Source organism: Dendropsophus ebraccatus, chromosome 8 (assembly GCF_027789765.1).
Source record: "Dendropsophus ebraccatus isolate aDenEbr1 chromosome 8, aDenEbr1.pat, whole genome shotgun sequence".
Classification (NCBI taxonomy): domain Eukaryota; kingdom Metazoa; phylum Chordata; class Amphibia; order Anura; family Hylidae; genus Dendropsophus; species Dendropsophus ebraccatus.
The window spans coordinates 69,817,233-69,841,414 of NC_091461.1; the positions used below are offsets into that span (position 1 = coordinate 69,817,233).

Below are 24,182 nucleotides of genomic sequence, written 5' to 3' on the forward strand. Positions count from 1 at the left end.
TATCCCCTGTCACCAATGATTTATGGTGACAGGGGATAAAAAGTGCTGATCAGCACTGGGAACAGGCGATTGGCGGTATATAGTATATACCGCCGATCGCCTGCTCCGGGACCACACGGGGGGGTCCCCGATCACTGCCCCATGCTCTCCGCTACCTCCGGTGGCGGAGAGCATGGGGCTTTGATCACTAATTCATTTCCATCCCTGCGAACAAACATAGTTTGTTCGCAGGGATGGGGGCGGCCATCTTGGATCTGATGGCCGCCCGGGTAGGGTGATCGGGGGGCTGATCTGGGGTCTGAGGGGACATTTTTCATCTCCCCCCCACCGTGGATTCACGGTGGGGGGAGATGAAAGCTATCGGCGGCGCCGGTAATGCCCGGTACCGGCGGATCGCCGCTAAAACGGTAGTAGCGGCGATCCGCCGTTATCGGGGGACGAGGGGAGGGGGCCAGGGGACACACATTGAGTGGCGGTGGGGGGAGGCAGCGTTCTGCAGCCTCCCCCCGCCGCCCGATCGGCGGGGGACACTGAATCTCCCCATAGACGCTTCGGTCGCATTGACAGCGGCGTTTATGGGGTTAACTGCCTGGGGGGGGGAGCGCGGCTCCCCTCCGGGCGGTGGCAGCAGGAGGAGGCTGTGTGACACAGCCTCCTCCTGCTGCCCGATCTCACCTAGGGACAGAGGGGGGAGGCAGGGAAAGCATGACGTCCAGGGACATCATAATATATATATATTATTATTATTTTTTTTTTATTTGGGGGTGGGGAGGGGGGGGGGGTTGTTTTTACGCCGTTGCCCTGGGGTAAAACTTGTCTTGTTATATATGTTCCTCAAGTCGTTACGATTACAACGATATGTAACATGTATTATTTTATTTGATGGCTTTTAAAAATTAAAACCATTGTTAACAAATATGTTCCTTAAAATTGCTCCACTCCCAGGCTTATAGCACTTTTATCCTTTGGTCTATGGGGCTGTGTGAGGTGTCATTTTTTGCACCATGATGTGTTCTTTCTTTCTATCGGTACCTTGATTGTGCATATTTGACTTTTTGATTGCTTTTTATTACAATTTTTCTGGATTTGATGCAACCAAAAATTTGCATTTTTTTTTTGGATTCGGATTTTTTGGCGCTTACGCCGTTTACCGTGTGAGATCAGGAATGTGATAAATTAATAGTTTGGGCGATTACGCACGCGGCGATATAAAACATGTTTGTTTATTTATTTATTTTTATTTATAACATGGGAAAAGGGGGGGGTGATTCAAACTTTTATTAGGGGAGTTTTTTTTTTTTTTTTTTTTTACACTCTGGGGGACTTCTAGTATAAGCACAGTGATCTGATCTATGCAGTATAAATATACTGCATAGTTCAATGAGGTAGGCACTCTATTGATTTTGGTTGCTGCAGCCGAAAGCAATAGAGTGCAGAGCCGGGATCAGAAACCCGGCCGTGCCAGACACGAGGACCGCTCCTCCACGACAAAGTCCCCACACACACACACACTGGACACCAGGGTGTAGGGATGTACGGGTACGCCAGGATCGTCTAGGGGTTAATAATGGAAGTCAATATAAAAACGGATCAAAATTGATGCACATAAGTGCATCCGTTTTGTATTATCCTTTTTTTTTTTGCAAAAAAGGGATTTAAAAAATTGGATTGCAATAACTTAGTGTGAACCTAGCCTAAGCACCAATCTGCCATGACAATAAATTAGGGAGCAGGTTAGTGTTTGAGGCAAGAAAAATGGGAAGAAAAAGTGTAAGGACCTGAGCAACAGTCAATTTGTGATGAATAGATAGTAATGGCTGGAAGAGTTAAAAGGGTTATCCGGAGAGCAGAAAAAGGTACTACTTTGCCTGTTTTTCGGTGCGATACTTCCTCCCTCTGACTGTCCCTGGTGATGACTTTCGAGGAGAAAGGGGGGCGGGGAGCACGTCGCAGGGATTGTGTGAGGACAAAACACACGTAACCCAATGTCCAACATCTGCCCGATTTCATAGCGGCATTGCCAACATTGGACAGCTATCAATCACCCCCATTTTGTCTCGGAGGGAGGAAGTGGGGGCGCCGGAGAGCAGAAGACCTTTTCTGCTGTCTAGATAACCCAATTAAGCCAGGTTCACACCAGGAAAGTTAGCCTATAGGGACTGGTCACTTTGTATGACAACCAAAGTAAATGCTCTTTCCCCTAAATATAAATGAAATATACATTCATGATACAGGTGTATTTTTTAATAAATCACTTACCTTGATGGAAATTGGAGTGTATTCAGATTCCAGCCTTTTGCTGTCAAAGAGTTTGAAAGACGATAGATATCAAAAACGTGTGACCCAAGTGCTATCACTGAAACCTCAGGATTCCCAAAAATAAAGATTTCTTTCATTTTCTGCAACCTTGAATAAAAAAAATAAATAATTATACAATAGGTGAAACCATATTTTATGACAGTAATCGTCGAAAAAGATAAAAAGACTCCGCTCACTCAACGTTTAATAGCGTTGGCACATATAGACCATCTACACCAATTGAAGGGAATCGGTCAGCTGTAATTCTGTTGACAAGAAGACACAGGTTACCTTTCATTTATCAGTCTAGTTTTCCAGAATGTTAAAAAAATGCTTTTATTCTCTGGTGCAAAGTGTCAAAGAGGCTTTCTCAAGCCCCATGGCACTAAACAATAAAAGCAATTTTCTATGTATATGAATGGTAACCATGTGTCTCCTTGATTTAACAGCAGTTTTGAACATGTCAGGTTCCCTTTAACCCCTTAAGGACAAAGCCAATTTTCGTTTTTGCGCTTTTGCTTTTTCCATTTTATGTTTAAAAGTCCATAGCGCCTGCATTTTTTCACCTAGAGACTTATATGAGCGCTTATTTTTTGCAAACCAATTGTACTTTGTAATGAAAGGCATTATTTTTCCATAACATATGCTGCAAAACCGGAAAAAAATCATTTGCGCTGTCAAATTGAAAAAAAAAAGAATTTGTTTTGATTTTGGGGAGTTTAGCATTTACGCCGTTCGCCCTATGGTAAAACTGACATGTTATATATGTTCCTCAAGTTGTTACGCTTACAATGATATGTAACATGTATAACTTTTATATTATGTGATGGCCTGTAAAAAATTCAAACCACTGTTAACAAATATATGTTCCTTAAAATCGCTCCATTCCCAGGCTTATAGCGCTTTTATCCTTTGGTCTATGGGGCTGTGTCAGGTGTCATTTTTTGCGCCATGATGTGTTCTTTCTATCGGTACCTTGATTGCGCAAATACGACTTTTTGATCACTTTTTATTACATTTTTTTCTGGATTTGATGCGACCAAAAATGCGCAATATTTCACTTTGGAATTTTTTTGCGCTGACGCCGTTTACCGTGTGAGATCAGGAATGTGAATAATTAATAGTTCGGGCGATTACGTGCGCGGCGATACCAAATATGTTTATTTGTTTATTTATTAATTTATATTTATAAAATGGGAAAAGGGGGGTGATTTGGACTTTTATTAGGGTAGGGGATTTTTTATTAATAAAAACACATTTTTACTTTTTTTTTTTTACACAAACTAGAAGTCCCCCTTGGGGACTTGTATATAGAGATCAATGCTGTGTATATACACAGCAAAGATCATTGTAATCTGTGATAGATTGCTATGGCCTGCTGCAGGCCATAGCAATCTATTGCCGAGCCGGAATCAGCGTCATTCCGACGCTGAGGCCCGGCATGGGCAGAAGAACGGGTCTGCCCTCTGCGATCGCCCCACTAGACACCAGGGACTTGCAGTACAAAGCACTTCAATGCAGCTGTCAGGTTTGACAGCTGCATTCAAGTGCTTAATTAGCCGGCGCGGCAACGGGACCCGCGCCGGCTAATAGAGGCACTGCCCGGCTGCAGATTGCAGCCGAGATCGGTGCCGTTCAGAGCGGGGTGCCGGCGGGACCCCGCTCTGAACACCCCCCGCGGCACCATGACGTACCAGGTACGTCATGGGACGCTAAGGGGTTAAGGGTGCCTTCACACGTACCGTATCGCTGCGTTTTTTACACACGCATGTAAAAAAAATAAAAATCGCACCAAAAAACACAGCGTTAAAAACGCAGCGATACGGTACGTGTGAAGCTACCCTAAAGGAAATTTAGAAGCAGGTTTGGCAATACTAAACCGATGACCAAGAGAGTCTAATAGCGCAGGGCACAAGAAGGTCAAATGTACCTCTAATACAGTGCCAACAATGCTGGTGCTATTCTTTTAAGATCCCATTTACATTAGATTATGGGCCAGTCGTCATTATACCTCGAAAAAGGAATTCAAATCTATACAGCAAGTCATAAATCAAATGTAATCTACTAGTGACTATGTTTTGTTTGTTTCAAGGGCACAGACTAAGCAAAACTAAGACACACACAGTCACTAATAGACTAGGTTTGGTGCATTAAACTTTATGGGTGTGCAGCTAGTACACTGCGGTATTTATCGGAATACATTTACAAAGGTATTACAAGATATACAGGTAGATCCACATACAAAAACAAATCACATTTCTGGTCCTAATTCCAACAACCACTAGGAAACATATTAGCACCTTCCTCAGGTCTCAATTATTCATGAATAAATGTTAAATTTAGGCTGGCACAGCTCATAAATGTGTTGTCTGTATGTCCACTTGGAATCATCGTTGGAAATGCGCAGAGGGCTTAATTTTTGTATGTGGATCTACCTAGGAAAGCAGTTTGGTCGCTCGAGAGGAACTATGCTTCAGCCTTACGTCCGGTTTGCTCCAAGGCATTAATTGTTGCGACCAGCGGCGTTGTGCTGCCTTGTGAGCACTGATAGTGGTGCACTCGAGGAGCACCTCTTTGTATTAGTTTTCTCTTTGCATGAGATACACAGGTGACATGGCCCCAAAATGTGTTTTTAACAAGACATTAGAATTCGGTCACTGGTGGGGTCTTGTTGTTGACCAAAGGATTAAGAAAAAATGAATAATTTATGTGACTAAATTAATACAAATTTGAACACAAATTCACATACTCTTTTATGATGAATCGTGCAGTCGAAATTATTTTCTTGGTGGCTTCAATGTATCCATCTTCTCCAATGTGCATCATTGTTGCCCAACAAGCAGCTACAATCCCACCAGGTCGAGAACCAGCTATAGAGGGAGATGCATAGAGCCCACCTGGCCAGTCTGAAGTGACAAAGAACTGATAATGCCTGTAGTCCTTGTGACTATACAGTATTACTGAAGACCCTTTAGGAGCGTAGCCATACTAGAAAGAAAGCAGAAAATATAGCCATCATGATGTAAACTATACATGGTCACTTAAGGGCGTATTCTAGAGTATCATTGCTGTAGGGCTGTAGTAGAGGAGTGGAAGGGGAAAAAAAGGCTATACCTTTCTAATCACAGACCACTGCGACTCACGTTTCCTACACTCAACGCCTCTTTTGTTTTAGAGATGAGTGCTCAGAGCAGGACGTACCCACTCTGCCAATCACTAGCCAAGACAGTACACGGCTGCAGCCACTGGTCCTGCTGTGAGCGGTTATCTCTGAAACAAGCAGAAGACTGGAGCAGTACAGGAATAGCAGCTGAAAATACGGGAGCTGCAGTAGGTCCTGTGGGGGAATCAGGGCTAGGGAAGCAACTTTTATTTTTGCTTTTCTTTATTTCTTTACAGGTCTAGCACTATGGAAATAATTCTAAAATGGTGGAATAGCCTATTCATGTGTACAGCAACATTCAATTCTTAAAGTAAAGTACGTCCAGTGGGACTTTTTGCCAATGATCAGCAGGAATCCCAGAATCCTTCCATGCTCTTCACTTGGCTATCATACCTTATGAGTGTCTGCTGAGATGCTGGTCACTCCTTTGACTCTGAAGTCAAATGGCGGAAGAGGGAAACCGGCTTTCTCCATGAAGACAATGAGAAATCCCCCCAAACATGCATCCACATGAAGTGGGATTTTGTACTTCCGTGCCAGCTAAAGTAAAAGAACAGAGCATTAAGAACAAACCACAGATTTATATTTCACTTTTAAAAGGGTTTTCCTGCATGTAAAGTTGATTTTAAAAATGATACACTTTCTGGTTAGTGGTCAGTGCAAAATATGTCTGTCAGCTCTGTTATCCTCCTTACTGTTTTTATGTAGCCACATTTCTAAAACCAACTTAAAGTGACATTGTCAACCCCTTTATGCATTCTGACTTCTCTACACAGATGTAATGGTTAAGTTTACCAGTTTTCATACTTTATTTTATATCATACGTCATGGTGCTTGTGGTGTGGGCGAGGCTTCCCGACAACAGTGCCACTTAGTCCCGCTCATAGAGTCACTGGTTGTCCTGCCCCTCCGTGACGTCATCGACACATAGGCCCCTATGTGCCTATGACGTCATGGAGGGGCGGGGCCAACGGTGACGCCGTGGGCAGGGTTAAGTGGTGTGGTTGGCATGAAGCCTCGCCCACTTAGCATAATCTGCAAGTCAGAATGCAAAAAGGGGATGACAGTGTCATTTTAAAGACTGAGAAAACAGCTTCAACATATCTGAAAAAATTCTTCTAGGTATACTTGCACAGGTACAGTCAGCAATTTTGTTGTATTATAATCAGGTGAATGATTAAGCAATGATTCATAACAGGTAATAATGATAATTTTTTATATGTAAGGTAAAACGGCTGTTCAGGAGGCTTAAAACTGGGTGAGGAACAGCCAAACTCTGCTACAAAGATGAGGTTGTGGGCAATGTCATGTCACACAACATGGCAAAAGAAAGCACAGCAACAAGACACAGGTAGATCTATTAAATAAGGAAGGTCCCTTCTAGGCAAAGATTTTAAAGCAGACTGGGGTTAGTAGATGTGCGAGTAGTGTTAAGGACTGTAGATGCAGTGATCAGCCAAAGAAACTGATCAAAGATACATCACACAAACTTCTCCTTAAAATGCGATGTCTAGCAGTGCCACCAGCTCAGAATTAGCAGGACCCAGATACACACTATTACTGTTTGGAGATGTGTGTCTAGAAGTGATTTATGTAAAAACCGCAGCCAGAAGGATTTTGGCAAATTTGCAACATGGCCAAGTGACTCATCTATGCAGGTAAACATAGGAACTGGTGTAAAAAAAATGGTGAGAGGTGCTCTGGACTAATGAGTCAAAATGTTAAGCATATGCCTAAGTGTGTTCACAGAACTGGAGAATGACACACCAATGAATGTCTGCAGGCAACAGTAAAGCATATGGAGGTTCCTTGCAAGTTTGGAGCTGCTTTTGTTAAGGATTGGTTAGGATTAATGGTGTCCTCACTGCTAAGAAATACAGGCAGTTACTTATCTATCATGCAATACTATCAGGGGGGTGTCTAGCTTTCAATGTATTCTGCAGTAGAACTACCACCCCAAAGACAGCCAATGCCAAGAAGAAAACAAAGGAGGACATTTATTAAAGTCTAGCGTTTTCTGCGCCACGCTTAAAAATGTCCCGCATCGCCGCCACTTCGCTGATTTATGTAGAGCCGCACTGCCTCTACATATATCCCGTGCGCACCAGTGTTTCCTTAATTTGCGGAGTGAAAATTAAGCAGACCCAGAGTCTGTGCCCCCCCTTCCACCCCCCTGGCACAGCAAGCAGAAAATGTGCTTCTAATCTGGCTCCCATCCTGTTCTCTGAAGATACATAAGCAACCAGAGGAGGGAGAACCAGGGATCTGCAAGATCACAAGCAGTGCGCAAGGCAAACATGCACTGCTTGTAATCTGTATACTGACAGCACGGATATATGCATATATATTTGTGTCCCCAGTTTCCCTTTACCATCAGCTGCACATCATGTTTACACAGGAAGATAGACAGCTGATGGTGATAAACGAAGCTTGAACTAAAGAAGCGATCAGCTGAGGATCTGGTATTTTCTGGCTCCTTGGCTAATCAATGTCACTTTTACATGTGCCAATTATCGACCCAAGGAGCGTTACTAGCAACACTCCTGAATGAGTCAGCTCATGTAAAAGGCCTTTAACTTTGCAGCATTTCCCCACACCTGCTCATCATATATGTTAAGGGCTTTAGAAAGGAATCAGTGTTTTCGTATTTAATAAACCTTTACAGAGGTTATTTAGACTTCAATACAGTAGGGGTACTTACCTTAGCTACCTCTTCTACAGGATCGATAATACCATGTGGAAACTGAGGAGCAGAGCAAACCAGCATTGCTGTGTTTTTATTGATAGCTCTTCTCATAGCCTGTAGTAAAATTGAATACATATGTGAATAAACTACAGGAGGTAACCTATTTTGTACAAACGTTACACTTATATGGTATATATCAACATTTCAAGAGGCTTTTTGGGGAGGATAATATAGCCTTTTGTGGCTCAGTCTTAAACCATACTATGAAAACTTAAAGGGCAACTCCAGAATTTTTTTTCTTTCAAATCAACTGGTGTCAAAAAATGCCAGAGATTTGTAATTTACCTTTATAAAAAAATCTCAAGTCTTCCCATACTTACCAGCTGCTGTATGTCATAGACGTAGATATATAGGACATACAGCAGCTGATAGATTTGAATTTTTTTTTACAGAAGTAAATTACAATTCTCTGGCACTTTGACACCAGATGATTTGGAACAAAAAAAAATAGCTGGAGTTGCCCTTTAACTTAGCCACAGCTGTTGGGCCCTGGTCACCCTCCCCCCCCCCTTCATATGATCCCAAGAATGGGGCCCCCGAAGTTCCTTTCTGAAAGAAGCGTCTGTGCAAATGCTCAACCGTGGTTCTATTGTTTATGGTAGTGCGTCACCACTCGTAGTGCGTTAAACAATTAACAGAGTGATGACCGAGTATGTGAACCTCTGCTTTATTGTGAAAGCTTTGGGTCACCCTTTTCTAGAGATTGCTGGGCTCCCAATGGTCTGACCCCTTTAAATTGACACGTTATAAATCATATGCCAATGAAATTAATGTTATCTACTTAATTGAATGTAAAATAAAAATTTACTCCTTCTGTACAGGTTCGATAGATTTATTTAAATCTTGTGAACTGTACCAAAACAGGAAGAAGGTACAACTTTGCAAATCAATACATTTAATTTTTGTATTGCTTCAATCCAATAAAAATTGCTAAAAACTATTAATACACTATGAAAAAAATGAAATACCTTCACATCCACTCTCATGGTTTTCTTATCCAGGGGAATGTGTACCATCTTCATTCCAAAATAATGAGCAGCTTTGTCAAATGCGGCATGGGCACTTACTGGAGCAACGCTGCAATAAAACATATGCTTACATTCACACATTATTTCTAAAATGAAAGTGACATCAATGGTTTACAATGAAAGTCTTTAGAAGAAAATAAAGGGGTTTTCTCATCAGCTCTACGTACTTAGGGTGCCCATAAACATTGTAGTGCCTGATCCTTCACCCTACCTGCACTACTCATTGAAAGGTAGGTGCACTCTGCTTAATACAGTTGGTGGTCACAAACACACAACCCTTGTTGTGTATCTGGAGTCATATTTTTTTTTTTTTTTTTTTGTCATAAAAGGAAATACTCATGACCTGTGAAGCTTGTGTGATGTTGGCTTATATTCTGGCAGTACCACATTTATTCTAAATGATTCCAGTCCCCAATGCTTACCCCTGCTTCCACTTACACGTCGGCCCATGAAATTGTTTGTACTGCCAAAATAACCCTTTAAAATGTACTATAGGGGTGTGGTGCAAGCAAAGCAATATATTATTGTAAAAACATAATACATACATTTCTGGGTACTTTATTCCTCTTTCATATGCCAAATCTCTATATGCTTTACAGGCCATCAAAATGCTTTCGGTTCCTCCGGATGTCACCTGCAAAAAGAAAAGGAAAAAAAAAAAAAAAAAAAAAAACAAGACCGCATTTATTAAGTAATCCATCAAAGTGATGTCAATGTAATGCTCTGACGCTAGTCACACAGGCAGTATCAGACTAGGATGCCGAGGGGCCCACCCCAATGTATGTGAATATATTTGTGTATGTGATCCCTCTCACCATTGTTGATTAAATGGTAATAATCATGAAATCACTATGACAAGAAGGCCCTTGTGGTACAGTTATATAAAGTTATGGCAAGGGATTAACCCATTAATAATGCAGCCAATTTTAGTTTTTCCACCTTCCTGTTGACGTAGCCATATGGCAGCTTGTTCTTTGTGGGACCAGTTGTATGTTTTGCATAGTATCTTTCATTTTACCATGTAATGTATTGCCAAACCAAAGTATTGTCGATGCTTGGGTGAAGCAAAGGTGTCTGCAGTAAAAAGATGCAGGATTATTAAGTAAGGAGACTGCAAATGGTGTCACTAAGCGCTTTATTACATGGGGTAAGCAAGTGCTGAGCTGATAAATCAGCGCTCGCTTACAGACCCTATCAGACGGCTCAATGATTGTGCAGCCCTTGCCGTATCATCAGCGATGTCCATGCAGCCCTTGCTTTAAAGGGCACCAGAGGTCCTGACAGAGGGCTGTAGGTAGCATTCCCGTAGTAAGCATGGCACGTTTTGGTAATTGGTTGTGGCTCCGCGTCTGTGCTACACTCTGACACACCTCACCACTGCTTTCTCCTCCCTCTTCTTCATAAATAATCTATGTTGCCCGGCCTACTGCTCGCTGGCGCAATTTTTGCGGTTCATGAATGCGCCAGTGTCAAGAGCCAGTGTCAGAGGTCACTGGTGACATTTGTCCTCTGACTCTTCTTTACAGTGGGAGACCCCAAAAAGAGCATAATCCACTCCACAGATGAATTACCAAAAGGTACCATGCTCACTAGGGGAATGTCACCTACAGCACACTGTCAGAACCCAGGCCCGACCAAATTCCCTTTAAAAGGGGTACTCGACGTCAGTATGTAGAAAATAATAAAGAAACTATGCTTACCTCTCTATGCTTCCCCGGTTTTCCCCTGCTAATCCTAGTCATCACATTAAAAATCGGTCTCTGCAGCGACAGCCCGCTCAGCCAATGACTGGCTGTGGCACTGTCCCATCTCGGGAAATGGTTGGCTGTCACTGTAGAGATGGGTGACTATGTTTTTGTTGAAAGACGAGAAAAGAGGGGCCCTGCTCTAGTCTTGGCCTGCATGCAGGTTTTCTACTGGTGTAAAAAATGTTATTACTGTTGGGAGCTGTAGTTGCAGATCAAATGCCTACATTTTCTTGAATGTTTTGGTACTATACGTATACCACCCAAATAAGATATTTTTTTCTGCATCCCACAACAACTAGGACAACCCACTGTCTGAAAAACATGTAAAATGTAACCTGAACTCATGTAACAGACATTATGAAATAATCTGCTGAGTGCTGGTTGCTCAATACCCTGCAGACAATATACAGTAAAGCAGAGCCCTTTGTGCAGAGCTCAGCTGTGGCCGACTTCCTGTGTGCTCTCTGATCAGTACAAAACAAATCCAACCACGACCTTGTGCAGACACACTAAACACTAGAAACATATGATTCCAAGTGCAATGGACTCTCTTCAACGTAGGTGTCCGTTTAAGGAATTGCAGCAGAACTCTTAACACTGTATTTGAGGTAAAGCAATACTAAAAGCATTGCAAATACAGCAGGAACCTTGGGAATTAACAGGCTCATGTTTCATAGTGGTGAATGTCTCCAAGTAGAGGAGGTTCTGGCACGTTACCAAACTTCGCACAGATGCAGGTGGGTCCCAGCAAAATCTGTGACCTTTCACCAGCTCCATATACAGATCACAACTAACAATGAGCAAACTTGCTGAACGTTCAGGTTCGGCCAAACCTGAACACTCCGCATTTGACTCCCAGCAACTGGAAAAGTTGGACGCAGCCCTAATATAACCTAAGGCTGTATCCATGTTTTCCAGGATTCCCTAGGGCAGCATCCAACTTCTCTAGTTTTCAAATGCTGAGTGATCAGGTTCAGCCGAACCTGTGCTTTTAGCAAGTTCGCTCATTACTAAATCACAACTAATAGTGTCCTAAGAGAAAATGTAGATTTAATGGTTAAGGCTAGGTTCACACTGCGTTTTTGCAATCCGTTTTTTCATTTGTTTTTTTGGAAAACACTGATGAAAAACACGCATGCATTTGTGTGCATCCCTTTTGATCTGTTTTTCCATTGACTTCCATTGTAAAAAAAAAAAAAAAAAAAAAAAAAAAAAAAAAAAAAAGGATCAAAACGGATCCGTTTTTTTTTTTTTTTTTTTTTTTTTTAAACGGACACAAAAATAGTGTCAGCTACGTTTTTGTGTCTGTAAAAAAAAAAAAAAACACGAATCCATTTTGATCCATTTTTTTACAATGGAAAAACGGATCAAAACGGATGCACACAAATGCATCCGTTTTTTCATCAGTTTTTTGCAAAAAAACGGATTGCAAAAACGCAGTGTGAACCTAGCCTTAGGGTCCATTTACACAGAAAGATTATCTGCCAAAGATTTGAAGCCAAAGCCAGGAATTGATTTGAAAAAAGGAGAACTCTTAGGCTTTCCTTTATTACCTTATCTCTGTTTATAGTCTGTTTCTGGCTTTGGCTTCTAATCTTTGGCAGATAATCTGCCAGATAATCTTTCAGTGTAAATGGACCCTTAGACTATTATGAGCGATTTTACCTATAAAAGCATGCAGCTGAAACCCCGCCACCACACGTTCACCAACAGCAGCGCAATGATGTTGCTTAACCCCAACAACATCCGGCAGCTACTACTGAACACATAGGGGGAGATTTATCAAAGGGTGTAAAATTTAGACTGATGCAAAGTGCCCACAGCAACCAATCACAGCTCAGCTTCCAGCTCTGGTGAAAGGAAAGAGGATCTGTGATTGGTTGCTGTGGCCAGTTTGCACCAGTCTAAATTTTACACCCTTTGATAAATCTCCCCCATAGGGTATGGTTTTAGCCACATGCATTCTTAGGCTGTTAAGAATGTTGCCAAAAGGATAGAGACCATGCTATATACATTACATGGACAAAAGTATTGGGACACACCTCTAAATCAATAAATTCCAGTGTTCATGCCACTGCCGCTAGTTTATAAAAAATAAGCTTTTACCAATGCAGTCTTTACAGACATTTGTGAAATAATGGATCATCATCGAAAAGTGTAAATGTGTAGGAGCCAAAGTAACTAAGCCAAGGAGTGTACACCACACAGAGGTGCATAAAAGTCATGGACAATCTACTGACTCAGTAACTGCAGAGCTATAAACCTTATTTGCCATTAAATTCCGCACAAAAGTTGTGTACCAGGACTTACTGCTCCACATGTCTCAGGGCCACCGTGGAAAAGGTTACATGCCATTCTTACGATTTCTGCTTCCATTTTACGCACACCGGGGAAAACATCAGGATGTAGAGGGTTACTCCATGCAAACTCTCCATACACCTAAAAAGCATAGATAATTACCATAATTGGATCAGAATCAATCTTAACACATAATCATGCATAGAAATATGTCATGCATTGAAAAGTATCTTTTGGTTTCCCCCGATACAAGTCAAATGTGTGCAGTATACAACTATGTTAGTAACGTTTTTAGTAAACATTGGGTAACAGTACATACTCTCTGTAGCATTGGGAGGCTCTCAGTGAATCTCTCATCTGCAACTAGTAGGAGAATCACAATACCTTTCATGTATCCTTCTATGCTTTGCACAGGAGAATAAAAGCATTTTTCTCTACATTTGTAAAGTGCCAGAGAGGCATTTCCAAGCTCCTGATCTTCTGCAAGTGCCTACTCGCTCCACCTCTTATGTCTTTCCCTGCTTTTTAGCTGGCAGTAATTCAGAGGTTTGGGAACACTTCTAACACTTTGCACAGGGGAATAAAGGCATTTTTTTTTATATTATGGAAGCACAGACATCTAAATGAATGGTACTAGGTGCCTCCTGGAATAACATTGTCAGCAATTTGTAACGTGAATTCAAGCAGACAGGCTCTTTAAACAAACGTCATTACAAGAGAAAGGTCCTTACAGTACAATGCCAGTTAATATGAAAGTTGTAGAGATATATCAGGAATTTACCTCTATTGGCTGCCTCTCGTGCAGTCACAGAATGGCCATGTATTATAAAGTCACCCACCCAATTAATACTACATTTCCTATGCAGCTGCCATGTATTTAACAGCTGAAACTGCTGGATGTTTTACATGAAAAAGGTAAAAAAGTAGAACAAACAGCAGCACCCCAAGAAAGTATATGTAAAAGTAATAGTTTTATTATTTTACAATGCATTACTCATAGATTTACTTAAGGCTAAAGCCACGCTGCATAACCACTTCCTGTTTAATAGATCCACTTTAAGGCTATGTTCACACTACGTAAAAGTGCGGCCGTTGTTGCCATCGGCAACAACGGCGGTACTTTATGTAGCGTGGAACATTGCCTATTCCTCTATGGGATCCCCTCCGGAGCGTATACACATAGTTTATGCTCCGGCCGGGATCCCATGCCGGGCCACAAACAACTGACATGTCCGTTTTCTGCGGCCACAATTCAGTAAATTGCGGCGGTAGGAAACCCTGTTCGTTCACACAATGAAGCGATCGCTTTTGTGACCCAGCCAGGTCACAAAATGGCCGGTCTCTTACAAAGTGTGAACATAGCCTAAATGTTTACTTTTAACATACAGAAAAATGTGGTTGAAAAAGGGTCTAAAAATGCTTAGTTTCTATTTTTTTTAATAATGCAAGTCAATGGAAAACGGATCCTGGTAGATGGCATACAACTGCATCCGTTTTTATATCCTTATTTTTCATAAGACATATATGATAAACGAACAGATTGGCCCTAGCCTTAATTACAAATGTCAGGATTTTGGTGCATAATTTTATACATTTTTAGCCCACCTAGTACAAAAAGGCACTCTCAAATAGATAAAAGTTATCTTTCGTAGGATAATAACTTTTTGATTATATCTACCTTCACCAGAAGCTGGGTAAGCCTCTCATCTCCGCTGTAAACCGTTCCAGACACTTTGCCTTGTTCCCAAGATACTTCACCTGAAACATAACAAATCTGTTGTACTATGTACTATAAGAGTGGTAAAGAGAATCTGTCACTAGGTTTATGCCATATCTAAGGGAAGCATAAACTGGTGAAAAAGACCAACATAACAACGATGTAATACTTACATTGTGTAAGTATTTTTCTGCTCAGTTTTCCGCACTTAGATTTCGGCTTTATATTCTGCAGCACATCAGATGGAAAAAAGTATGCACCCTATTTTATGCTGCAGATTTTGCTGTGGTTTTGGACGTCGATTAAACCCATTCAATGGAGCTAACCTGTTTTCTAGCTATGCGTTTTCCTCAGAGAAAGACTGTCAATCTGTGACATGGATTTAAAATTTAATTTGCACTATAATTTAGTATGAACTATGGGACATATTCCTGTTTAAACAATGCAGCACACTACAAACACCTGCATATTTAGCATTGGAATAAACAAAGTAGATAGGTGGCACAATTGTCTTGGAAGGAAACACAGACCCCAGATAAGTTCAACAAACAAAATTTTTTATTTAGTTTATGCCAGAAATGAAAAAGTCCCATTCATGTAGCACAGTTTTCACTGGTTGTTCCGCTCATCATGTCGCCTGCCTTTCAGCGCTGATTAGCTTCCTGCTGCTCCACCCTGGGTGTCGTAGAAAGGCTGCATCCAATCCTGGGAAACTGGAAGACATTTCTCAGGATAGATCCAGCTTTTCCCGGCATCCTGGGAGGAGTGGCAAGGAACGGAGCAGCACTGAAAGGCAGTTGGCTTGATGAGCGGAGCGCTGATCAAATAAATCACTTTGCTTTGTTAAGATGACCAATTCGCTCATCTCTAGTCACAATAAAACCGTATAATATAACCTCAGATTCTGTGGACTCTGAATTCCTATTTTTTGGCATTTTATCACCATGCTTTGCCAAGAGCCCTAAGAACCCTTAAAGCATGGGATTTGTTTGGGATCACTTTTTCCTTAATTTAGGAACAAACATTCTATGACTAGTGCTCTGTGGGTTTTACCTAGAGCAGTGTATTCTTTCAACTTCTCCATAACTTGTTCTTGCTTAAGTCCACTGCGCGGGAGCATTTTCACGAAGGTCATTCCATCTTTTGCACTTAACAGTCGATGAGCCATATCATTCAAAGCTTTATCCAGTTCCTTCTGGATCTGTGCAAAAAAAGAAAAAAAAGATTTTAGACTTGTGACCATCCTTGTAATAGATACAATGCAGCTGCAAATACGGAAGCCACAAGAGTACAATATTACTGCTGTCCTGCTCAATATTACAATATTATTACTGCATATTGCATGTCAAAATATACAAGCTGCTCTTCTAGGATATATGGAGAGCAGTACGACTGCAAAGTAAAACTACACAAAGTATGTTTGTAGTCTGTTACCATGGACACATACAGGTATGAATGTTAGACAGAATCAGTAGCTTTTTAACAATCTGCCAATTCAAAAAGCAGACATCTGTGCAAACAGTTTTGTAAACCAGGCTATACGTCATGAATATAAAAGCAGTGCTACAGCCGGCAGCACTGCTTCTACTTATGCCAACTACGGTCTTCAAGCAAGCAACAGAGCAGGAGACTGTGGCTGATGGAGGAAGAGCAGTGATGCTGGCTTGAGCACACTCAAAGTCTGCTACTGGGAGGTTTTATATTATAATATATATATATATATATATATATATATATATATATATATATATATATATACACACACACACATACACACACACACACATATATACACACACACACACACACACACAGTGGTGCCTTGGATTACAAGCATAATATGTTCTGGGTCCATGCTTGTAATCCAAATCCGCTCTTAAACCAAAGCAAATTTTCCCATAAGAAATTAAGGCAATTGGTTCCACACCCCAAAAATATTATTGATTTATTATTCTGAATAACATGACATAACATAAAAAAAAAATGGAACAAACATTAAGAAACAGCAGAATATGTGCTATTTTAAGTTACTGTACAGTAATGGAGAGGATGGGAAACACAAGGACTGACAGAGACTGCAGGAAGCATGAAGGATTGAGCAGGGCAGATGTGGGCGCAGTATAGCAGCAAACTCTGTCCGGGGAGAGATAAAAATATAAAAATTTAAGCTCTAAAACCAATTTACTCTAAAGCCAAGGTACCAGTGTGTGTGTGTATATATATATATATATATATATATATATATATATATATATATATAATCAGGTTTGTGATGAAGACTGTTTAAAGAGTTTATATTTGCATTTTTTATGGGGTAAAGAAATGAAGATGTGACTGTAAAGGTGTACATTTCGTATGAAATGAATTTACCAATACAGTTTTCAGTCCATGATATTCCTATCTCTGCTTCATTGACAATATGTCGTAGATAGAAGATACTTTACTACACTTATCTTATCAGGTTATTAGGGCACTAATCATCCAAGGAGGCAATAGGCAGGTTTACAAGCATGTGTGGGTACAAGGTGTAAAGTGCAGTTAGAGATTATACCGCATTTGTGTGTATGGGTAGAAAGATAAAGGGGGCAATCTTTGACCATGGCCAACAATATTTATAGAGCCTTTTATTTTCTGACAAGCATCAGTTCTCTATTCCAAAATATTCCAAACATTAGAAAGGACCCTATATTCTAGTTATTCAACATCTAAAGAAAAAACGGCACATGACTGTCACCAACCCCAAGCTTTGTAAACATGCATATGTGCAGACTATTAATAAACATGCCTTGTAGACTCAAGAGCAGACCTCGTGGCCACAGATAAGACTATGGATGCCAAAAAAGACAGGTTGCACTTATAGTCAGATGGTTTACATATAACTGTAGGTTACCTGAACACTGGGAAAAGCAACACATCGAATTTGCTCAAACAAGCCAAGTCAGCATCTCGGTAAACAAGCATGACCGGCCCTTGATAATAAAGCCAAGCACTATGGGAAAAGCTAATAAGCCAATCACACAGAATAGAGGAAAATCAACCAAATCTAACGTGTATGGTGGTGTCCCCATTCTACCCTCACAGCAGACACCCAGGGGAAAAAGGATCTGGCCTGCGGAACTAACCAAAAAGAAAAAAAAAAAAAATCTTTATGTTCATTATTATGGATTACTATTATTTTTGTAAAATAACCAAGTTATGACAGCTGATCTCCTATATAATCATCCCCTCTCCCTGGATGCCTACCCCGATACAAAGAAGAGAGACGCAGACATGACTTCACCCTTTATGGCCTCCTTTAGTACAATGACCTGAAGTAAACTGCAACACAGCTGAGCAAACCAGACATGTAAAAGAGAAGATGGAGAGTCCCGTGATAGTGAAGTCACTTAATGTAAAGAGCTGGTATTAGTAAGATTGATCGTGTGAAGTAACAATGCAGCTTCCTATTCTTACCACAAAACTGCTGTGCACTGGTCTTACAGATAACAATCCTCCCTGTACAGACACTTATAAAGTTAGTCTTGCTGTTACTTACCTTAGAGCCTATGAACGGCAATCTTCTGACTATGCGGAAAAATTGCTTCTTACATCTGGATGTTATACCTGGTATGAAGAATGCAATAAATTAGATTTAAACAAACGTTATGCATGGCATCCTTACCAAGTATGTAAGAGGATTCAAAAAGAGTCAGGAGATCAATACTGCCCGAACCACAGCCGCAGCATTTCAATGTAGTGTAACAAAGCCGCCTGCTGAGGTTTCACACCACCCATGGTTCAGGCAGCACAAATCTCCTAACAGACCCCCTACATGCCTTTAAAAAAAAAAATAAGGACAGCAATAGAGCCCATATTATATGTTATAATATTATGTTATGTATTTATAATATATTATAAATATATACAAAGTTATTTAAGTGGTTTTCCGGGAATATGTACCGAGAACCCATCTACTGGAAAAAAAAAATTTGAATCTTTATATAAAGTACTCCAAAATGTAATGTCACTAGAGTCCTAAAGGTAACTAATGATAATTTAAGGGTGCGTTCACACCTACAGGATCCGCAGCAGATTTGATGCCGAGTTCAGTTATTTAGATCCGGTAAGTATGAACGTGCCCTTACTGAGAAAATAATTCTACAAAGCTAAACTTAACTGTAGTTATTGTACTGATATATATAGACAACTAATACACACAAACCCACATTGCCCATTATGTGAGTAGAACACAACCTGGCATTGTTAGAGCGATCCCCATTTATTATTCAGATATTTCAGCGCTCTGCACTTTGTGGGCTGAATAATGAGAGTTATATGATGCAATTTTCACACAGGTAGCTTGCTGTGAGTCTCTCAGATGTTAGGAAAAGGGCGGATATTTCCTCTTTGCTAAAACAAAGGTTATAAACAATGAGGGGAGATAACAAGTCACCAACATAGGAGCTAAACAAGTAGTATATCTACTACTGCTCTCTGCAACCGTCCCAACTTGAATGAGGTTATGTCTTAATTTTCATTATATTCATGCGTATTCTGCTTCACATGAAGATGAATTTTATTTCTCTAAAATTAGTAGGCTACAATCCCCCATCACTGCTATAATGGCACCTATTGTACAGAGATGTCGCTACAGGGAGTCTCTTAAAATAGCATTTAAAAAATAATCCTCTCCTCTTAATTTCTTTTAGTTATTTTCTATATAGTTAGTATGGTTGTAATAAAGATATAAGTAATCACAAATGACTAGGCAGATACGGTGCAATAACATAAGTATCCATCTGGTTTAGTGTACCTGTCGTTATAAAAAAACTTTTGACATGTCAAATATTTTGATCGGCCCAGGTTTGAGTGCCAAGACCCGTACCGCTTGGGAGATAAAGCGGAAGAGGACCACAGCTGCAGCACCTCTTCTCCCCTCTTAAAGTTTAAAAAAAAACGGGTGGAGTGTAGATCGGTACAAGTCTTGGACACTTTAAAGAAATCTTTAGCCAATATTTTATCCTCGGGTTGCTGCATGTTTACTTTAAGTGTGCTGGATTGTACAGATGAAGATATAACATACGTGGAGACTGTATTCACTGCAATGCTTAATGAAATACTTACTCTCTCGTTGGAAAACAAAGTTATATGTCCATACTGCCACCAATGTGGAGGCAAATGTCAGTGCTATAAGATGGCATGGTTCAAGTTCTTTGAGGGAATCGTTTATAAAGCTTCGAACGTCAAGCACATATTGTAGAGCAATTTCTTTATAATCCATGAGGGCTTTCTGTGAAAAAAGAAAAGTATGTATGATGAGAAAACTCTAAAAATGCACAGAATTCTGCACAGAAGGGTACAATCACCATGTCACCTAACTGTGTAAGCTAAGGTTCAGTATAAACTTTAGGCTACCTGCTCTGCCACAATATAGATGTACTGTGATTGTACAGGGCAGGTTCCTCTGACCACCAACGGGTGCCAAGTATACACAGCAGGAAATAGAGGAACTAGGGAATAGATACGAGCTCCCCGAAACACTGACCACAGCCAATCTGTGCAACTATGTAAGAGACATAACCTCTTATTGAGGTATAACAGGTGCAGGCAGAAACACTGGAAACTTCCCCCATGAAAGTGGTAACAGGTTCCCTTAAAAGATTTTTTGGGTACATGTACCTACTACTGCTCTCCGTTCATAGAATTGAGTCTATGGGACGGGCAGAGATGTGCGCAGCCAACAGTCAGCGAGCTGCGGAATCCAAGACGGGTTTTCCGTCGCGATTCCGTAGTGTGCACATACTCATATGCTGAACAATTTTAGGTCGTTCCCAAAAGCGCTAGTTTGCAATCGTTTATTGTTGAACGGAGAAGACAAAAAATTATTTCATCAAATAGGACCCTTAGCCATACTTTTGTTATTTTTTAAAGGCAGTTTGCAGAAAGTAAGATAAAAGGGCAAAACATCTGATGGCCAAGTATACAAAAAAAGGTCAGAAGCAACTCAGATAACAGATTTTTGTTTTTGATCCAAAGTACAAAAGGTTAGGGGCACCGGTGGAAAAAAAACGTTTTAAAATAACAATAAATAAATAGAGTTAACACATGCAATTTTATAAGATAATACACAGGCTCATGTAATAGGTCAGGCATTTCTTCAAGCTGTGAGACTGATCTGAGTTATCAGACCACAACCATTTCTATTTCTCTATCACAAACATCCCCCTCTTGACACTCCTTCCCCATACATATAGAGAAATCTGTCTGGCATCAACACTCACCAGCTCAGACTACCTACAATTCTCACTGTCCCCAATCTCTCTCCTGCCGGGCAAACACTACCACAACTCCCTAAAACTACCTTAGACATTGTAGCCCGCCCTACTCTCCGCACACTCTGCCACAGGTGCCAGCAGCCCTGGAAGACATTGAAAACTTGGTTTTCTTTGGCGGTGCTCTAAGACTGCTGAATATCTGTGGAAATCTAGACCCTCAGAAACTTCCTACACTATAAATTCACTCTACCCTTCCTATCGCCAAAAAAAACCTACTTCACCTCCCTTATCTTTTCAATGTCCAACAATCAAAAATGCCTCCATTCTTAAGCCCAAAGTTCACACACCCATCACTGACTTCTGTGCTAAAGACCTGGCCTCCTACTTCAAATCTAAAAATGGACACTTTTTGCTGACATCACTTCCCAGTCCCATAGATCTCATCGCCTCCCATTTCTCCAACACTCTTAGGGTCCTATTCCATGGGCCGAGGAGGGCCCAATCAACGATGTAAGCGTGCTGCGATCTTCTAGATCGCCGCTCGTTTACTGGGCCTATTCCACGGCCCAATTATCGTTACCGATGTCCTTGCAGCATCATACATTACCTGTCCAGGCTTCTTCTCCAAGCTGTCTTAAGGCCCTATTCCACGGAATGATTATCGTCCGTATTCGGCCGATACGGACGATAATCGTCCCGTGGAATAGAGTGCAACGATCAGCCGACATCGTTCATGTCGGCTGATCGTTGCAGTCGCTTGTTTTTCAACATGTGATATAGCAACGATCTGCTGCAGTCGCTCCGTTGAATAGGAGCATCGGCAGTAGACGCTGCTATATCCTATGGGCTGTCCGGACGATCAGCGATCCTCCGAGCAGCCCCCCCGCAGCTCCCCGCCGCCACTCCCGCACTCACCCGCTCGCTGCAGCCACGTTGAATAGCGGCGGCAGCGAGCGGGGAACGAGGAGCAAACAAGCGCTGAGACCACTCGTTTGCTCCTCTAAACGACCCGTGTAATAGGCCCTTTAGCTTTTGATCCAGTAACAAAGGAAGAAGTCTCCAAGCTCTTCTCCTCCTCTTGTCCTTCCACCTGCCCTAGTGACCATATTCCCTCACCTCATCCAGTCACTCTCTCCTGCCTTCACTACTGACCTAACTAAAAAAAAAAAAATTCAACAACTCCCTCAGCTCTGGTATCTTTTTCTTCTTCAAACAATCTGTAATAACTCCACTCCTGATAAAAAAAATCTTTTGACCCATCCTGTCCATCTAATTATTGACCAGTCTCAAATCTCCTGGAACATCTGGTCTATTCTTACTTAACCTGCAATCTCTCTGATAACTCTATAATCAACCTCCTACACTACAGGCTGGCTTCCGGTTCCTTCAATCCACTGAAACAGCTCTTACCAAGGTGTCAAACGATCTCTTGAAGGCCAAGTCACAAAGAAATTACTCCTTGTTGATTTTCTTAGATCTTTCAACAGTGTTTGACACCATACAACCCTTGTTCCTCCACTTCATGCTCCACTCTCTTAGCCTCAAGGACTCTGCTTTCTCTTCTCTGGCTCTACTTCTCTAATACCACTTACAGTTGGGGTTCCCAGGGATTAATCCTGGGTCCCCTCCTTTTTTCCTTCCATACAGCCCCTATCAGACAGACCATCAGCAGATTCAGTCTTCAATACCATTGTTACGCTGATGACAACCAGCTATACACCTTTTCCCATAATATCACCCCTGCATTCCTACAAACCACTAGTGTCTATTTATTTCTCAAACTCAATTTTTCTCTCTAACCAACCTGATGCTTCGTATATTCAAGCTCTTGCACGCTCCTGTTACCTACACCTCAAACACATCTCCAGAATCCATTCCATTTCTTACCACTGATCCAGCTCAGACTCCTATGGTTACCCTGATCCAGTCTCATCTTGACTACTATAACTAATTGGTCCTTCATTCTCTATTCCAGTCTACCCTGAATGCGGCAGCCACTCATCTTCCTCTCCAGCCATTACACTAACATCCCCCCCCCCGTGCCAGTCACTGCACTGGTTGGAAAGTTAGAAGAAATTTCGCCCAAAATTCTTAAATATGTTTAACATAAAAACATTATTTAAACAAGTCATTTTCTGACACATTCTTTTTAAATCCAGAATTTAGTCCAAACTTCTCACCCTCACCCATAAAGCGCTCCGCAATTCTGCCCCCCCCCCCCCATAATCTCATCCCTCATTTCCACCTACCATCCTACCCGTGCTCTACGTTCTGCTAATAGTCTTACTAACATTTTCCATAATCAGAACCTTTCATTTCCAAAGACATTAGATTCATACCCAACACTCAGTTTCATGCATGCTTTAAAAACTAATCTCTTCAGGCACATGATTACATTCCCTAAATTTGTCTCCCCTTCTACTGTCCCCTCGCCTTTCACTCTATATCTCAGACAGTTCCATGTACCTTGTACCTGTACTTAAGAGTTTAGTGGGTGACTGGTTCACAAACAAAATTGTTTGGTTTAAGTTCATTCAGGTATAGGCATCTTAGCCATATGAAGACTTGTAGCCAACATTTATGCACCCCTACTTTTACTACTGCCCATAAGACAGTTACATGACATGTTTTGTCTACCACCAGTGTAAAGGAACCACAGAATGAACATCTGGTCTCCTCTATTTTGGGATAAGCAAAAGATAAAACCTCACTATTTCATTACAAGTAAGACTATTAAGACATATACATTGTTCATATTTATATAAACACAGAACTCCATCCAATCTGCCTTACAGTACTTGTGTGTTTACTAGTAAACTGGCTCTACTCCACAAGTGACCGACTGCCAAATGCTGCTATGTGATATATGGAAGACTTGTAATTCCATCTTATCTTGTATAACATGAGAAAATCTTTGTATAACCAAGATA

General features: G+C 41.1%; 1 protein-coding gene across 2 annotated transcripts in view; it reads right to left on the reverse strand.

Annotated features, from left to right (window-relative positions):
* The window catches only part of SGPL1 (sphingosine-1-phosphate lyase 1), a 42,910-nt gene that overhangs the window by 9,563 nt on the left and 9,165 nt on the right, over window positions 1-24,182 (reverse strand). For both annotated transcript variants that reach the window (XM_069980631.1, XM_069980632.1), the window contains exons 2-12: window positions 20,102-20,267; window positions 18,534-18,601; window positions 16,052-16,199; window positions 14,960-15,039; window positions 13,294-13,422; window positions 9,781-9,869; window positions 9,176-9,284; window positions 8,163-8,261; window positions 5,855-6,001; window positions 5,048-5,286; window positions 2,260-2,406 (exon numbers count right to left, since the gene is read on the reverse strand). In XM_069980631.1, coding sequence (XP_069836732.1) covers window positions 2,260-2,406; window positions 5,048-5,286; window positions 5,855-6,001; window positions 8,163-8,261; window positions 9,176-9,284; window positions 9,781-9,869; window positions 13,294-13,422; window positions 14,960-15,039; window positions 16,052-16,199; window positions 18,534-18,601; window positions 20,102-20,267 — 1,421 coding nt within the window. The remainder of the gene's footprint in view (window positions 1-2,259; window positions 2,407-5,047; window positions 5,287-5,854; window positions 6,002-8,162; window positions 8,262-9,175; window positions 9,285-9,780; window positions 9,870-13,293; window positions 13,423-14,959; window positions 15,040-16,051; window positions 16,200-18,533; window positions 18,602-20,101; window positions 20,268-24,182) is intronic.